General features: G+C 36.3%; 3 protein-coding genes across 3 annotated transcripts; 2 read left to right on the top strand and 1 right to left on the bottom strand.

Annotated features, from left to right (window-relative positions):
• Positions 1-127: 127 nt before the first annotated feature.
• On the bottom strand, positions 128-4,313 carry LOC133863575 (protein MID1-COMPLEMENTING ACTIVITY 1-like). The gene is made up of 7 exons (XM_062299578.1): positions 3,870-4,313; positions 2,700-3,049; positions 2,498-2,619; positions 1,752-1,823; positions 1,349-1,455; positions 1,150-1,243; positions 128-505 (listed from the first exon to the last, which is right to left on the bottom strand). The coding sequence occupies exons 1-7, from the start codon at positions 4,260-4,262 to the stop codon at positions 453-455; spliced, it is 1,191 nt and encodes a 396-aa protein (XP_062155562.1). The 5' UTR covers positions 4,263-4,313; the 3' UTR covers positions 128-452.
• A 2,133-nt stretch (positions 4,314-6,446) lies between these two features.
• Positions 6,447-11,587, top strand: LOC133864524 (eukaryotic translation initiation factor 2 subunit alpha homolog). Its single transcript, XM_062300885.1, has 7 exons — positions 6,447-7,168; positions 9,889-9,945; positions 10,025-10,111; positions 10,190-10,336; positions 10,430-10,534; positions 10,989-11,087; positions 11,279-11,587. Exons 1-7 carry the CDS (start codon positions 6,785-6,787, stop codon positions 11,432-11,434), a joined length of 1,035 nt encoding a protein of 344 aa, XP_062156869.1. The 5' UTR covers positions 6,447-6,784; the 3' UTR covers positions 11,435-11,587.
• Positions 11,588-13,042: 1,455 nt separating this feature from the next.
• LOC133865009 (probable methyltransferase PMT23) lies at positions 13,043-17,273 on the top strand. Its single transcript, XM_062301471.1, has 8 exons — positions 13,043-13,641; positions 13,791-13,940; positions 14,419-14,689; positions 14,782-14,892; positions 15,079-15,250; positions 15,414-15,668; positions 16,013-16,207; positions 16,841-17,273. Exons 1-8 carry the CDS (start codon positions 13,204-13,206, stop codon positions 17,031-17,033), a joined length of 1,785 nt encoding a protein of 594 aa, XP_062157455.1. The 5' UTR covers positions 13,043-13,203; the 3' UTR covers positions 17,034-17,273.
• The last annotated feature ends 422 nt before the right edge of the window (positions 17,274-17,695 follow it).

The following is a 17,695-nucleotide window of genomic DNA, read 5'->3' as shown; positions in this document are numbered from 1 at the left end:
TATATATATATATATATATATATATATATATATATATATATATATATATATATATATCGATCTCTCAATTTCATTGAACTCTATAATATATATAATTTTATGAAGCACTTGTGACACCTAAGAGAGAATTTGAGAGGGTTTGCTTTCAAGTAAAACCAAGATGTGTCATAGACACTATTAATATCCCATCTCCAATAAGGGTTCATCTCACTCGATCATCTTCAATCTCCATTTGATTATACATCAGCATATTCATGTAACGAGTACCGTCACGGTATAAGCTCCAGCAATGACATTTGTATTTTGCCTTGCCATTTTCATATAGCCCCGATGAGTCGACGCATGTCTTTTAAACTACCTTTTCCTAGATCCTTTACAGATATTACACCCTCTATGCATATGGCTGTATTTGCATTCCTGCATCTGGTACACAAGTTGAATTTACATGGGATTCAAGGCTTCATGAATTGATATGGTGGAGGAATCATCTTTCTTCCTTGGCAACCTGCAGAGTTGAATTTGCAGTTAAAAAGGTATGGAACCCCCTTTAGCATGGAAACGGATCCTCTCCAGTTCAAGGGAACTGGAGCCCTTATAATGCAGGGGTATTTTTGTCTTTTTACATTTTTTTTTTAACAAAAATGCCCCAGCATTATAAGAGACTGGATATTCTCCGTTTTTCTTGAACTGGAGAGAATCCTGATACCTTTAGTATAACTTGGCTAACAAGTTTAGTAGGATGCTTAAGCTATGTGACGAGCCAAATAGCTCGGTTTATTGGGAGTAAGAAACTGATTTAGCCTGATTTACCATTTTTCATGGGAAAGTGAATGGATTAAACCAATGATTTGGTCGAGGACGATGGGAAATAGGAATATCTTTTGAGTTGACTGAAAACCTATTTTTTGGCAAAATTTTGCATTAGTGGTATATGGACAGTTTTCTCCAACAGTTTTATTTGATATTTGTCTTTAGACCATATGATTTTCACATGCATTTTTAATAGATTTAATAGAGCATGTAACATTTGTCTTTAGAGCACATGAAAATGCATGTGAGAATTATGTGCTTTAAGAACAAATGTCCGTAATATATAAGCTGAGAATGAGACAGTTGAGAAGATGAAGTCGACTGCTGTGGTACACCTACCATCAAAACCCCTGATTTCGAGCTCACGCCACTCTTGAACCAGCGCGCAGCAGCAACACATGAGATGAGTTAAGAAGTCATCTATTGAACTTCCCTACGAAACAAGACCAGACAATAATATAAGATGAGCCAAGTAAACCGTCATCTTCACACTGAAGAAGTACTTCGATCATGGCCAAGGGAAGTACCTGGTACCTACCTCTATGTTATAATGTTCCCGCAGTTTGGTTCTCACGCAACCAGTGTAGCAGCAACAACCACAGCAGAGGGAGTATGCAACTAGATCATTGATTGCGCTTTCACGAGCTGTACCTCAGAAATGGAACATGTGCAATTTATGTTAACTACTAGCAGGTTAGTAATGATAATCCCATCACACTGTTTGACAGAATAAGACTTTGAAATGGAGAGCAACCATTTTATAGTTCAGATTAGGTTTTATAGAATCTAACGGTGTAAATAGTGCCACATCATATACTATATACTGTCAAATTTTAAATGACGTAGCAACATCGATAATATAGACACCGTTAGATGTTGTAAAATATAATCTAAACCATAAAATGGTTTTTAGAATCTCGTTCACTGTTTGACAAGCTTACATATTTGTCTTTTTGACAACAGGTTAGCTATTCGTGAAAATGTTCCGCAAGGATACACGCAGGTCTTCAAGCCTGTAGTAAGATAAGAAAACCTTTTTAGCGATTGAACATTTCATAGCAATCCGATCTGCTAGAAATCCAAACCCACATAATAAGATCAGATTATATAAGTTCACTCTTATTTTTAAGCAGTTGAATATATAGACAGAAATGACCTCACATAACATATTCATGCGTCTAATTAGGCCATGCCCACTAAAATATTGGAGATGGGATTTGGTGCAATACAACAATCTTAATTACTGCACTGCAATAAACCAACCCCAGACGTATCTTAAGATTCAGACTGCTCGACCACTTGCCGAGCAAGTGAAGGGGTAGCAATTCGTGTTCGTATGTCAGGTTTAAACCCTTCAATCTTAATTCGCTAATTTCGTGTTGGGTTTGTGTCGAATTTGTAAGTTTGGTCAAAATTTGTCAACCCTTATGTTGGTTTCGAGTCATGTCTAGTTATATATATAAGACTATATGAGTCAACTTTAACTCGACCCGTTTAAATAAACAAATCAAGCCCCTCAACCCTAACTCGTAAATTTTATGTTAGATTTACGATTCGTGTAAAAAATTAACAGTTCTAATAAAGTCTTTGCAGACTCTTACATGGACTGCCTTATAGCAGTGCAGTCATATTGCATGATATTTAAATCTAAAATAATGAGTGCAAAAAATAGAGTTTTTGTACTCACTCAAACAAGGATCTTTGCAACAATAAAAAAGGTCAGCCTGCCATTGTGATAGTGATTGATTTTGATCTCCTGGCTTTAACCCGGGGTACTCCTCATAACTGGCTTTTACATTGGAGATGTACCTGTGGGCATAATTTCATGAATCCTCTTGATAATTTGGGTAATAGACTATCATAGCAAGTCTTACCACTCACTCACTTACCCAGATATCACATAAGTCGGTTCATTGACAAGAAGTTTCCTAATCTTCTTACCAGGAAGCACATTTACAACATTTTCCGTTACATCGATAAGATGTTCGATCAACCGGCATTGATCGGTGTCATTATTTGTTCGTGACCGGAGCAATTCAAAGTTTAATTTGCCTTTCTCCTCTTGGAGGGCTTCATGTAATTCCAAGTTAGGATACACACGAGAGAGCGATTTCTCCAAGATCTCCAAATCTTTATTCGTCCGATCAGGTTTGAGTATAACGTCTTGAGTCTCCATATCCTCTTCTTCAAGGGTGTATTCCCTTTCATCCTCTTCAATCTCCTGTAATATTAATCCTTCCTTTAAATTATGGGTTCATTGTTACAGGAGAAATGCTACACTTCCCAAAATTTTTCTCCAAAATTTGGTTCCCAAATGATGTGTTACAATTCCACGAGATGGTGACACATTTTTCAAAATAATAAATCACATGAAATTGTAACACATCATTTGAGAACCAAATTTTGGAAAAAAAATTTTGGAATGTGTAGCATTACTCTTGTTACAATACTACAGTTGGTTAGCCTCTGATAATTGATCCACATAGAATATTGTATCAAATGCTAGATAAAGAATATGCCCTATTTTAATGTCCATTTGATTTAGTAGTTCCAAAATGTCCATTTTAAAGTCGTAATTCAGTCTTTAAAATTGTAAGTTTTTTTTTCAATCATTTTTGTATTGTGATTATTTATTAATATTTTTATTTTAAAAAGATAAAACAATAATTTAACAAACGGAGGCACGGCTCCTTGGTCTCCTAAAATTCTGATTCATTCAAGAAAAAAGCCATTAATATACAGATCAATATTACTGTACACGAATATATAAGAATTCAAAGTAATATTTAGGATTTATTAAAATTGGCAATTTTTTTCTTCTTTTTCTATAAAAGAAAATGACATAAAATAAAGACAAAAAAAAAGAGAGAAAAAAGAAAAAGAAAGAGAGAAAGCAGGCTTTGAAAAATATATATATATATATATATATATATATATATATATATATATATATATATATATATATATATATTTTTTTTTTTTTATTTATTATTTTTTTTTTTTTCTAAGCAAAATACAGGAAACAGATTACAGTGGGAAAATATTTTAGTTAGATGTACCTGCATCCGGAACTTGTGTGCCAATGAAATCAACGGCACGAGACGAAGATGACGATCGATCTCAGTCTGGAGTTGGCGGAACTGATACACCGCGTTCCACCCCTTGGCAAGCATGTACAGACAGCTCTTCTCTTTGCAGCTCTCCACCAGCTCAAGCGCTTCCCTCAGCGCCTCTTCTAAACCATCCAACGGCTCCTTCGTGTCCGGCAAGTTCATCAGGTCCGTCGATCTCAGCTTCTCCAACAGGTTCCCTATCAGCCTCACGTGCTCCGCTAGTTGCTCGCAGTTCTTGCGGTGTGTCGTGGCGTTTCCGGCTGACGATACGATCATTTTGGCTAGGCTTAACGCGTCCACCCCTGAATCTGATGGTGCCGCCTGTGCATAGCTCGCCATGCTGCTCGCGCGCGCGCTCTGGTGCACTCCAAGCGATGGCTCCAGAGAAAATGTTCGTGTAGGAAGTGACTTGAAGAGGTTTCTTAATTGTCTTATTTTCAGTTTTTTTTTTTTTTGTTTTTGGTTGCTTTTTGCTTTTTGTTCTTTTTCCTCTTCCTTTTGCTTTAATTTGTTATGTTATGAATTGAATGCTTTCTCTTTTTTTGGCTTTGCTTTGGAAGGGCAACGAAGGAGGAAAGTTAATTACCATGAGAATAGTGTAACTAAAATAACAAAAAAAATTCTCTAAAGTTGTGGCAGAGAAATTCTCATTTTTGGATTTGTTATTTTTGTTAAAATTTTTGTTCTATGTCCTTGTGTTTTTTTTTTGTTGCCAAAACAAAAATAATACCAAACAACCTATAATACAAAATACTCAAAATTATCTTCACATCTATCTAATTAATGACATATTTTTGCACTTTTTTCAAATAAAAAACAAAAAATAACTCCTAAATTACACTAACAAACATACCCTATATTTTCATTGTTTATTAATTTGTTATGTGCTCTTTCAACTTTAATCATACGGTACGTGTAACCTCTTAAGGGTAATGTTTCATAATAGTTTTGAAAAGTATTTTTTATTGGTTTGTAAAAAGTATTTTGATGTGATATGAAGTGGGAAGTGTTTTTTGTTTTTTTTTTGGTGGAATCTACATTTGAAAATTGTTTTTGTGTTTTTGAAATATGTTTTATGTTGTAAATTATTTGTTAATGGTTTAGAGAAAAGTGTTTTTTTTTTAAAAAAAAAAGAAAAAAAAGAAAAAGAAATCCGTTACAAAACAAGGTCACTACTGCATCATAACATCGTTTATAAGGACAGAGTCAGAATATTATTTTAGTGGAGATACGATATTTCCATCCTGTAAATAGTTAACTATTAATAAGAAAAAACTTACACTAAAAGGCAAGGAAGTGTAAGGATCGAAATCACGTGCAATACTTAAGGTTTTGCACATGGTCTAATCTCTTTAATTTAGACCATTCATTTAATGTCACATATCACATCATTTAGGAAATATGCAAAAAAAAGTGGCTTGCACCGCCACAAAGGTGTCCAAACCACTCCATGATCACAAGGTGGTTTGGTTACCTCCAAAAAGTCAATTTGGAGTGTCCAAACCATCCTATTAGTCAAAGGGATTGGTTCGGCAACCCCAATAACCAAAGTGGATGGGCAAATTTCCTTCATGAATAAAATAGGAGGTGGTTCAATCGTCCCTATAGCGAAAAATGGGTGATGTAGCCACTTCCAATAGCATGTGATTGGGTTGAGAGTAGTTCGACTATCCTAATAATCACTCTTATAATGTAAGCCACCCGTTCTTTTTCTTATGTGTTGTCACCATTTGTACCATTTAATTAAAATGAACTTCTAAAATAAAAAAAATAAAAAAAAAATATAGGGTTAACCTTACTTACCCATTGAAGTATCAATGGTTTTACGATTATAATGTCAAATTATCAATTTTGGTAATGTTGGTATCCCAAGATTTAGCCTCTTTAAATTTCAGCCCTTCATTGATTTTTTTTTTTTTTTTTTTTTGTTCTATTTTACTTTTTTAAATTAAGGTCAAATTTGTATTTTATATATTTGATAGGGTATAAGAGAAATTTCACTTATTTACTAGTTGATTTTGACCCTAAACCCTAACGATAGGGGTGAAATTAAAACGGGCCAAAACATAAAATACCAATATTATAAAAATTAATAATTAGATATTATAATTACAAAACCGCTGATACTTAAGAGAACTAAAGTTTGGACAGAATTTTCCTCCAAATTATGTCAAAGAAAGTTTTTTCAAACCGGTCTATAAAAATGTTTTGCTTCTATGATTCTCACATGTTTTTAAAATAGTAAGGACAAAGTTAAAAAAAAAAATTGATGGAAACCAAGGAGCTGGACATGCTGATCATACAAATGGGAACGGGTCAAGCCTCAACAATTATTGTCTACACGATCTTGGGGTTTCAAACCATCATTACTATCGGGTTTCATCACATTTGTTGGTGGAGTTCATATCAAAAATCTTACAACTTTACCCTTACTATTTAAAAAAGTATGTACTTCTTATTACATGCAAATAAATACATTAAAATAAATAAATAAATACATACCATCTTTATAATTGGGTTAGAAAAAATCCTCCTAATCCGAAGGAAATCTTTGTCCTTAAAGTTAACCCTAAAATCTATTACACCCTCTTGAATCTGAATCCGAAGCGTAGTTTGCAAGCTAAAACTAGCAGTAGCTTAACGGTTTCAATCGCGGATTCGAATCGGACGGTGGTTTGAAGTCCGAAATCCGAATCATTAATCGGAGTAGGGTTGTCCGTGAAACGTTTTTCAAGAGGAACAAAACCACAGCACTCTCGCTGTAACACTCTCTGCTACTAATTTCCGAGAGGAGAAATCCTCGTCCTCTCACCAAAAACCCTCGTCTTTCGATTTGCTTTCTTTGATTGAGTTCGCCCGTCATGGCAACGCACACTCCGAACCTCGAGTGCAGAATGTACGAGGCCAAGTATCCAGAGGTGGATATGGCGGTGATGATACAGGTGAAGAACATCGCCGACATGGGCGCGTACGTGTCCTTGCTCGAGTACAACAACATTGAGGGGATGATCCTGTTCTCGGAGCTCTCCCGCCGGCGGATTCGCAGTGTGAGTAGCTTAATCAAAGTAGGTCGGATAGAGCCCGTGATGGTGCTCCGGGTCGACAAGGAGAAAGGGTACATCGACCTCAGTAAGCGGAGGGTCTCCGAAGAGGACATCCAAGCCTGTGAGGAGAGGTACAACAAGAGCAAGCTTGTCCACTCCATTATGCGCCACGTGGCCGAGACAATGGGTAGCGATTTGGAGGTGTAGACAATCGTTGTTTGATAGAATTATATTGCGAGATTAATGGTTTGATTTGTTTTCGATGTCCGTTTTGCCTGTTCTGTTGGTTTTGTTGTTTAGCCCTGAATTTTGCTTGCTAGGGTTTTACGTTTTGCTGTTGTTTTGGTTTCTGATTGTGTTGTGTGTGTGTGTTTGGGGGGGGGGGGGGGGGTTGAATCAGGTATTGTTTTAAAATTGAGGGAAGTTATTGATTTGAAAATTCCGAGTGTTTTGCTGTTGCTTTCAGTTTGCAAAATTTGGATAAATTAGTATAAACAATCTGATTGATTGGGATTTGTTTATTTGATTTTATTTTTGATGTTTCTAGTTCTAAATATGGTCCTTATTTATTAATTTATTTTTTAAACTTTTCTGAGTGATGTCAATGAAGTGACCATATAGCTATAGCTCGGAGTTTTGTTTCTAGAAATAAAGCTCTACACACTCTTTGGCTGCTGTGAGAAAAGAGGGAAAAGAAAGAATCTCCAGCATTGAGTCTTATGCCCGATTTGGTTTTAAGACAAATGAAAAACTCCTTTTTTTTTTCTTTTTTTTTTTTTTCTTTTTAAATAAGTAAGAAATGAAAAACTCCCTACAAAGATGTCTAATAGGACCTGTATTTAAATGATCTGGATATTGCAAATATTTGGGGTTAATTTTTTGTTTCTGCTTGAATTTTCGCTTGTTTAACAGTTTGAGTGCTGAGAAAGAATAGAATTTGTGTATGATGTTTCCTATGCTGCCTGAGTTTTCAAAAATGATGAGTTTCCATCAACTAAGCAAAATACTTGTATTGGGTCTGGATGTGATATTAGCAATTATTGGGAGAACGGGTGCTATTGGTATAACTTATTTTTGGGGAGTGCAGGCATTCGAGGGATGTTTAACTAAGAGTGAGGCAACAAAATTGTTAATGTAATAAGATAGGGCATCAATAGTGCATTGGGAGGTTGACACTTAGTAGGAATTAGAATTATTTTAGCAGGCGAATCATTCTAGTGGTTATTTTAGGCAGTTCTCCATTGGATGATGCATTGCCATATGGCACTGAATTAATTTCTGGTTGACCTGTTGGAGCCAACCTGCCATTATTTGTATATAAGTTCTCCAGTTTGGGTTTAAGTTGTAAATTTGCTTTCGGATTTCCTATTTGTATGTGTGTTTGTGAATAAGACTAGGTTTATTTGGGATATAACAAATAGCATTTTTATTTTATTTTGATAAAGTAATCGAAATATCATTAAAATGTACAAAAGGTGTACTCAGGTACACAAGAAATATGCAGGAGGAACATCTAATTAGAAAGAAAAGACAGTTAAAAAAATCATGAAAATAAAGCACATAAGGAAAGTCTAAAACAGCTGCCTAGTGGAAAAGAGTATTGAAAAAGGACTTTAAATCCACTATCGTCCTTTTGTGGTATTCAGAACTCGTATAATTTCTTTTATTCCAAATACACTACAAAAGACAAGACATAATCATCTTCCACATTGTTGCACTCTAGGGAATGCCACTCAACTCTCCCCAACAAGCTAATATGTCAACCACTCTCCTAGGCATTACCCAAGTGAGACTAGCACGACTAAAGATGGCACTTCATAAGGCACTAGCAATCTCAATGTAGAAAAAGATGATCCATAGACTCCCCGCTTCTCTTACACATACAACATCAGTCCACCACAATGACATGCCGCTGCCTAATGTTATCTATGGTAAGGATTTTTTTTTTGGGCAGCTGACCAAGCAAAGAACACCGCTCTCAAGGGGACCTTATTCTGCCATATACACTTCTAAGGGAAAGGAGCACCATCATTGGGGACAAGGAGGTTATAGAACAATCTAACGTCAAACAACTCTCTCTTGGAAGGGACCCAACAAAGTTTATCCTCACCTCCCCGGCCCGTTCTAGAGGAATAAAACAAATTGAAGAGTGAAGCATAAACTTCCATCTCTCAATCATGAGACGCTCTGATAAAGCTTACGTTCTACTGATAGGAGCCACTAAAAATCTCCAAATGATCCACCGCATAGGCATCCTTGACGTGAGCTATACTATACAAAACAGGAAAAGCTTCCTTGAGGGCCTGATTTCCACACCACTTGTCATTCCAAAATCTAATCTTAAGCCATCTCCCACCTCAAATCTGGTATAACTAGCAAACTTCCCTCAGACCCTCCTAATATTTTTCCATAACCCCACCCCAAACAACCCATGAATCTCATTAGAGCACCACCCACCCAATGAGCTACCATATTTAGAATTCACTACAATTCTCTACAATGCCTCTCTCTCATGCATATAGCGTCACAAACACTTCTCCAAGAGAGCACAATTGAAGAGGAGCAAATTTCGAACCCCCAACCCTCAGTTAGAAATCAGAGAACAAACCTTGGACTAATTTACTAGGTGATATTTGAACCCTTTACCTAACAAATAGCATTTTTATTAACAAGCATGAGATCTTTTTATGTCCTTTTCTTTTTTCAATTCTTTCATCCACACCTTGTGGTTCTTTTTTAATATCCTTAGTTGTTGCCAAGTTCCTTTCAGCTCCACAAAGCCTTGGATCTTTTTCTGGTTTGGTACTCGTAAGTCCTTTCAACATTGCACGTATAACCAAACTATTGACTGATGGTTGTGCTTACATATTGTTATCTTTTCTTTTCGTCAGTTATTTCTAAATGGAAGTTACTTGTTTCAGGATCTGTATATACATGTTGGCTGGCCTTTATACAGGAAATATGGTCATGCTTTTGAGGTGAGAACGCTTGCTACTTTTTGGAGGTATTTTTATCTTCTGAATTTGCAGTTGGGGATCTAAAATGTTTCATTTGCAGGCATTCAAAATAGTCGTGACTGATCCTGATTCTGTTTTTAATTCTCTTACCCGCGAAGTCAAAGAAATTGGCCCTGATGGACAGGAGGTAAGTTTTCTCTCTGTAAGGTTTTGTTGCACATTCTTCCTATTGACGGCTAAAGCCGCTTCCTATCTTGTTTGCCAGGTGACCCAGGTGGCTCCTGCTATCACGGAAGATGTGAAAGAATCTTTGGTAAGAAATATTAGGAGAAGAATGACTCCACAACCTTTGAAGATTCGGGCCGACATTGAAATGAAATGCTTCCAGTTTGATGGTGTTCTTCACATCAAGGTCTCATTTTTTTTCTTTCTTTCTTGGATGGGTGCTTATTTAAGTTGCAAAGGGCTATCCTGTTTACACACGTTTTAATCTTTGACCTTGTAGGATGCCATGCGGAAAGCTGAAGCTGCTGGCAATGATGACTGTCCAGTGAAAATTAAATTGGTTGCTCCTCCACTTTATGTTCTCACCACTCAGACTCTTGACAAGGTTTGTGCAAACCCTCCCATAATATTTATTTGATGATTTACTTTTAACCCTTTATACAAATAAGCGAAACATGGTTGTATTTAAACTAGTCAGCTAATTCAATGCAATGTGAATATGTGTAAGCTTTACTTGAGGCAATGAAATGTCTCACTTCATACTACCAAAAAAAGAACAAAATTATATGTCACTTCATGTTTCTGTTTCAATTTTGTGGTCGAATATTATGCTTTGGGAGACTGATGGGAATAATCAGCCTAACAGTGGAAGATACTATCTTTTCCCTGGTTATTTTGTTTTGTTGAAGTTTTCCCCCATACGCCAATGGAAATTCTATAAATTACAACATGCTGTCAATCCTTTTAGCTTCTTTGGAGGCAGTTGAATTGTAGTCCTCTGGTCGGAAACTTTTTTTTTTCTCTTTTAATGAAACTGACTTCTTTCTTGGATGGGCCAGGAGCAAGGAATAGCGGTTCTTAGCAAAGCAATTACAGCTTGCACTGAAGCAATAGAAGAGCAGAAGGGGAAACTCGTTGTGAAGGAGGCAGCCAGAGCAGTGAGTGTCACTCTCACTTTTAACTTTAATGTTGATTTTGCGATTTGTTTGACATTCAGTGGACTTTGAATTCAGCTGACATCGTCTTATAGAAAAGCCTCAGAAAGCAATATTTTTGTCTAAATAGGTTTTTACTTATCATAGCAACTTGCTATTTTTCTTTTCGGGTCTGATATGATGCGTTCATTTAGGTGAGTGAACGAGATGATAAACTACTTGCTGAGCACATGGCTAAGCTACGTCAGGATAATGAAGAGATTAGTGGTGATGAGCATAGTGAAGAAGAGGAAGACACGGGAATGGGAGAAGTCGATGTGGAAAATGCAGGTGTTGTCATTGCAGACTGAAGCAGCACATAGAATGACTAATTTTTTTTTTTTTTCTGTTTTTAACGAGTTATTTTGTGGTTGTATACAACCAAGTGATTGGGCAGTTTTCCAAGCACGGAACATTATACCTCACTAATTCAGTGTAAACTTTTTGTGTTTGTGCGCGGGACACACAGTGGGTGTAGAAGTTTGTATTTATGTGAATTTTCCTAGGCTCTTTCCTACAAGAGGAGAGAAGATAGGAGATGAGGTCCGAGAAGATTGGATAGACCTGCCAATCAAGGGTGATGTGCGGGTTGTTGATAGCAAGGACAACAGCCTGAGAGTTTCTTTCCAAAATAAAGGACTGCAGCTTGAGCGACACTACCAAGCAGGCTGCTACAAGTACAGCGAGAGCGTCTCCTGTAATGGGATCACAACGGGGCCCAAGCTTCACTGAGCTTTGTTAATGCGGCCAGAAGAGATCGTCGTTCTAGCTTGCCAAGTGAGATACTTTTAGTTAGAAAGGCTAGATACTATAATTATATTTAATATTTATCTAACAAAACTAACTCGACACTTTCAACTAATTCTTATTAAATAAAAAAAAATCAATAATTGATTTGGAGTGTCAGGGACATTTTTTTGGATAGAAATCTAATTTTTACTTATTTCATTTTCAAAATTGCCGTTGGATTCGTATGACTTACATTGGGTCTCACAAAGTCTATGGTAGATTTGAAATTTGGTTGTATAAAAATTTGGATAGATACTGCATGTACTTAAGCTTTTACAAATGTAGTCTTATTAAGATGATGTTGAGCTTATTCATTGATACTTGTAGTATTTTTTTTTTTTATTAATTGTTTTAATCATCTTTAATGAATAAGTTATATATTAATTAGTAAGGTTCTATTAGTATTTTTAAAAAATTAGTAGAAGATGGTTAGGAAATAGATGTCTAATATGTACTAGTAAAATACTTTTTCACTTAAATAACTCGAGACAAAGTGAGATCATGGCTTAAGGTTTGCGTAGCCCGAACTTTCACCACAAACAATTTTTTTGGAGTCTATTAAATTGGCATATATTTTTAAATCATATAAATAATAGAGGGAATGATTTTTTAGTAGTGCATGATTCTTATGTTTTTTTATTTTAAATATATATGGAATTCATATACTAAAAAGACATGTTAAGAACTATTTTTTATGTCATTTTTTTATTCTTTTAAAGTTAATGTGACTTTTTAAAATTAAAATTTGATCAAAATTTAATAATGATCCATTTCAAAATTAATAGTAATTTTAAAAGTCACATCAACTTTAAAATGATAAATTTTCGAAAAAAAAAGCTTTAAAAGGATAAAAAAAAAATGTTTCATAGCAAACACAGAGTAGATTTAAGAGACAAATTTCGTCCGATATGATTTGAAAAAAGAAAAAAAGAAAAAATAAACAACTTTGTTGCAAACTCTACTAGTTGGAGGCTTAGAGCCAAGTCGGGGCTCAAATTAATTACCGACCCGAGCCCAAACTAAATTAAGTCCAGCCGACACAGGTACAGTTTTAGTTAGCTGAAAACCGCCTAAAGTGCCTGGGAATTGGAAAGTGGTGTAAATTATTAAACTGTTATTCAAAAGTCACGCTTCTTTTTATACTACTACTTTCCCCGCACCAGGTAACGACATTTCGAATCCCCACTCGTTCAATCACCGTGTCTCTCTGTCTCCCTCCCCAGTTTCAGTCAGATCTTGATTGATCAGCTCCTTTTTAGCTCTACAATTCTCTCTCTCTCTCTCTCTAAAAATGGCCATCACATTCATCAGAGACAGAAAATTCCCATTCATCGTAACCCTCTCAGTCCTACTAATCTGCTTCACAATCCTCCTCTTCACCAACACCACCCGCTATCCTCTCTTCCTCTACTCCTCTTCCTCCTCCGACACCCCCATCCATCCCTCAAACCCTAGCACCCGCTCACCCCCGCCCCCGCCCCCCCAAAACGACACCGCTCCGGTTCTCAATGGGAATTTGGATTTTGACCTTGATTGGAAGCTCTGTAAAGGTTCCGTGGCCGTCGATTACATACCGTGTTTGGATAACTTTAAGGCGATCAAGGCGTTGAAGTCCAGGAGGCATATGGAGCATCGTGAGCGGCATTGCCCGGATCCGAGCCCACGGTGCTTGGTCCCGCTTCCCAGTGGATACAAGGCCCCGCTTCCCTGGCCTAAGAGCAGGGACATGGTGAGATTGCTTCTTTGGTAAGATTTGTTTCTGTCGTTTACGAAAACTATGTTTGTTTTATCCTCCAGGTTTTCTAGGTAACTCTGAAGTTTGATTCATGGGGTACTTCTTTTGTATTTTCTGAATCGAGATGTTTATCTGTTTTCCAGATTTGGTATGATAATGTTCCTCATCCAAAGCTTGTTGAGTATAAGAAGGACCAAAACTGGGTGCGTAAGTCTGGAAATTATCTTGTTTTTCCTGGAGGTGGCACCCAATTCAAGGAAGGAGTTACCAGTTACATTGAATTTATAGAAAAGGTATACCATTTTTTTGGTGGCTTTACCAGCCTTAGAATCTTACCAGCTAAAGCAGAGTGCGTTAAAAGTATTAATTAAATAATTAAATTCAACATTTTTTTATCAGTTTAAGTGTTTGGGATAAGCAGTCATTGAGTCCGAACTTCTTTTCCTTCTTCTTCTTTTTTTGTTTTTTTGTTTTTGTTTTTGTTTTTTTTTTTGTTTTTTGTGGGTATTGAGTTCAAACCTTGACTCTATAGTTTATTTCAATTTCAATTGAATATTTCACGTACCGGGTCTACTTGTTTGAGCATACACGTGAGAAGAAGTGTTAAAGTAATAATTAAATTCATCATTTTCTATCAACTTAAGCTTTTGGGATAATTAGTAATTAAACTGTGTGTATTTATTTCATCTCCATGTCTGTTGTGTTTGGGATTAACAGTATTGTTCTTGATAAACATGTGATGAACCTTGTTTTTCTTGTGTTACTTTTTAGACTTTACAAACTATTGGGTGGGGGAGGCATGTCAGGGTTATATTAGATGTTGGTTGTGGAGTTGCAAGCTTCGGTGGCTATTTGCTGGACAAAAATGTGATTACCATGTCATTTGCTCCAAAGGATGAGCACGAAGCTCAGATACAGTTTGCTCTTGAACGAGGGATTCCGGCTACCCTTTCAGTCATTGGAACACAGAAGCTGACCTTTCCAGACAATGCATATGATTTGATTCACTGTGCACGATGCAGGGTTCACTGGGATGCAGATGGTACTTTGTGTAACCGCTTTTCACTATTAAGTCCGAAGATCTATCTTTAAATCATTTTCACTGTGTTCTGTCGTTTTGGTTGTAAATCTTAGGTGGGAAACCCTTGATCGAACTCAACAGAATTCTTAGGCCTGGTGGTTTTTTTGTATGGTCTGCTACGCCAGTTTATCGGGACGATGAAAGAGATAAGAGTGTATGGAAGGGTTTGTGTTCTGATCTCATTCTCTTGATTGTGTCACTCTAGTCACTCATGATTTCTTACATGTTGTAGTTAATTCTTTTTTTTTGAATTCATCATTTCATCACATTTAGCAATATGAGATCCAGACAAGCTTGAATAGGTGTGTAGTTAATCAAAGTTGGACATTTGCATTTAATATTTCTTGCAGCTATGGTGGCTCTGACAAAATCAATGTGCTGGAAAGTTGTGGCTAAGACTGTTGATTCATCTGGAATTGGGCTCGTAATATACCAGAAGCCTGTCTCACCATCCTGCTATGGAAAACGCAAAGAAAATAATCCACCTTTATGTGAACAGAAAGATACGAAAAACAGCTCATGGTATTCTCCTAAAACGTAGCTGTGATCTCCATCAAACAAATATTGCTGCTGCAGCTACTGTTAGTACTTATTAGTGCTAGTGGTGGCACATGTGACATGCTTATACCACTTTCGTCAGAATACTATTCTGAATATGCTAATCATTTCCATATTTCTGTGGTAGGTACGTGCCTCTCAGTAGTTGTCTTTCTCTGCCTCCACTAGATCGTATGAGTAACTTGTTCAGCTGGCCCATGCCCTGGCCCAAGAGGCTGAGCAGTAAACCTGCAAGCCTATCAACCGAACCAGGTGCTGAAGAAATGTTTTATGAGGACACAAAACATTGGTCTGCACTTGCATCCGATGTTTACTTGAACAACCTGACCATAAACTGGTCGAGTGTGAGGAATGTGATGGATATGAATGCTCATTATGGAGGGTAAATTAAACGACCTAGCGCTATGTTACTACCATTTCTTCATTTTTGTTATTTTAGTAGTTACCCACTAATCTCTGGTTCTCCATTGCTCTTGGTTTTCTCTCTCTCTCTAAAGGTGAACATGCAAATAGAGGGCTGAGATTCATATCTATAATTTACTCATTAGCTTTATTTGATCTCGCCCTTTCTTTTCCTCTTTGCCACTTCTGTGTTGACAGCAGTCCATGCTTCTGTCTTGATGGGTTCTTTTCTAATGTTGTCTTTGGTTCCATCAATAGCACATATATTGCAGGATCACCCTTCATCTACTCTCTAAACTGAATTTGAGTTTCTGCTTATTTCAGATTTGCCGCAGCACTTAGTGATCTTCCTGTCTGGGTAATGAATGTGATCCCCATTGATGCACCAGATACTCTGTCCGTTATATTTGACAGAGGGTTGATTGGAATCTATCATGACTGGTGCGAGTCTCTTAATACCTATCCTCGAACATATGATCTACTGCATTCTAGCTTTCTCTTCAGAGATCGTACACAAAGGTACATCAACTATTTTACTCGCTACCCTCTTATATTGCTAACAGCTGACTCATTTGGAACATTTTTTAAGAACGGATATGTAAATGTAATTCTTGCATATATACGAGAAAAAACTACATTTACTCCCTCTAACTATCACCCTATTTGCAAAGTTTATCTCTATGTTTCAATTTTTGCAATGTTCTCCCAATCTACCATTGGGATTGGAGTTGCAATGTCCCATTACTGGATCCAAAATAACAAAAATAACTTTCATAAGAAAAAAAAAAATCGAAAAAACGAGATTTTTTTTATTATATTTTTTAGAAAAACAAAAATAAAAAAAAATAAAAAAAAAAATAAAAAAAAGCCGAATTTTTTTTGAAAAAAGAAGCTAAAAAGGATAATTTTTTTTTTTTTTTTTTTTTTTTTTCCCATTTTGGGCGCAGAAGGGAGAGGAGGGGGGAGGGGGCATTGTAACTTCGGTAGATTGGTAGGGACATTGCAATTAGCGTGGTAGTTAGAGGGGGATAAACATAGTTTCCCTTACATCCTACTACAATTTTTTTTACCAAAAATTTGAAAACAAGCCTAAATTAATATTTTCATTTTGGCTTTACCAATGGTGACTTTGAGAATTTTGGATTTTGTCAGATGTGATGCCGTAGATGTAATCGCTGAGATGGATCGCATATTGAGACCAGGCGGATATGTTGTGATTCAGGACACCATGGAAATGATAAACATGCTTACTCCAATCTTGCGTTCGCTTCATTGGTCCGTAGCCCTTTTTGAAGGTCAGTTTCTTGTTGGTAAGAAGGGTTTCTGGCGTCCAACGGCTGGATAAACTTAATCATGGTTGGAGCTGATCATTTACCACTCTACAATCATTTACCTAGTTTTATATGTTCTATTGACAAATATAAGAAAGAAAAATAGATAGAAATTGAAAGAAAGAAAGCATTCCTTCCTACTCTTATTACAAAGGTTCTTAATCGCAAGATCCAAATTCTTGTTCTCTATTTTTGTCGAACTGTGAATTCTATAGATATGTGTTGAAATATTAATGGAAAAACTTCATTTATCCTCCGAATTGTCATGCTAAAGTTCAAAAGTTTGCAACGTGAATGGTCGATGTATCAGCTTATTTCAGTCCAAACCGACACACGGTCATCAGCTTATTTCAGCCCAGACCGACACACGGTCATGACATGGGTTCGGTGGGTCATTTTTTTTTTTTTTTTTTTTCTAAATAAGAGTAAATGTGTAGTTTTATCAATTTTACAATGGGTATAAGGGACATTTACTTGTTACCGTTTGAATTAGTAAAAAACCTTAATGGGAGAATGGTGATTGAAAGTCGAACATTTACATTGTAAACTTTTCAACTTTGGGAGACATTGCAAAAGTTATGACAGTTCATAGGGTTAAGTAAGATTTTTTCAATATTAATTAAATTCACAAATTTCTATCGATGATAACTGATAATTTAACCTGATATTAGACATC

This window comes from Alnus glutinosa, chromosome 3 (genome assembly GCF_958979055.1).
Source record: "Alnus glutinosa chromosome 3, dhAlnGlut1.1, whole genome shotgun sequence".
NCBI classification, from domain to species: Eukaryota; Viridiplantae; Streptophyta; class Magnoliopsida; order Fagales; family Betulaceae; genus Alnus; species Alnus glutinosa.
Note: the sequence above shows the minus strand (reverse complement) of the source record. Positions and strands in the feature narration are given on the sequence as shown.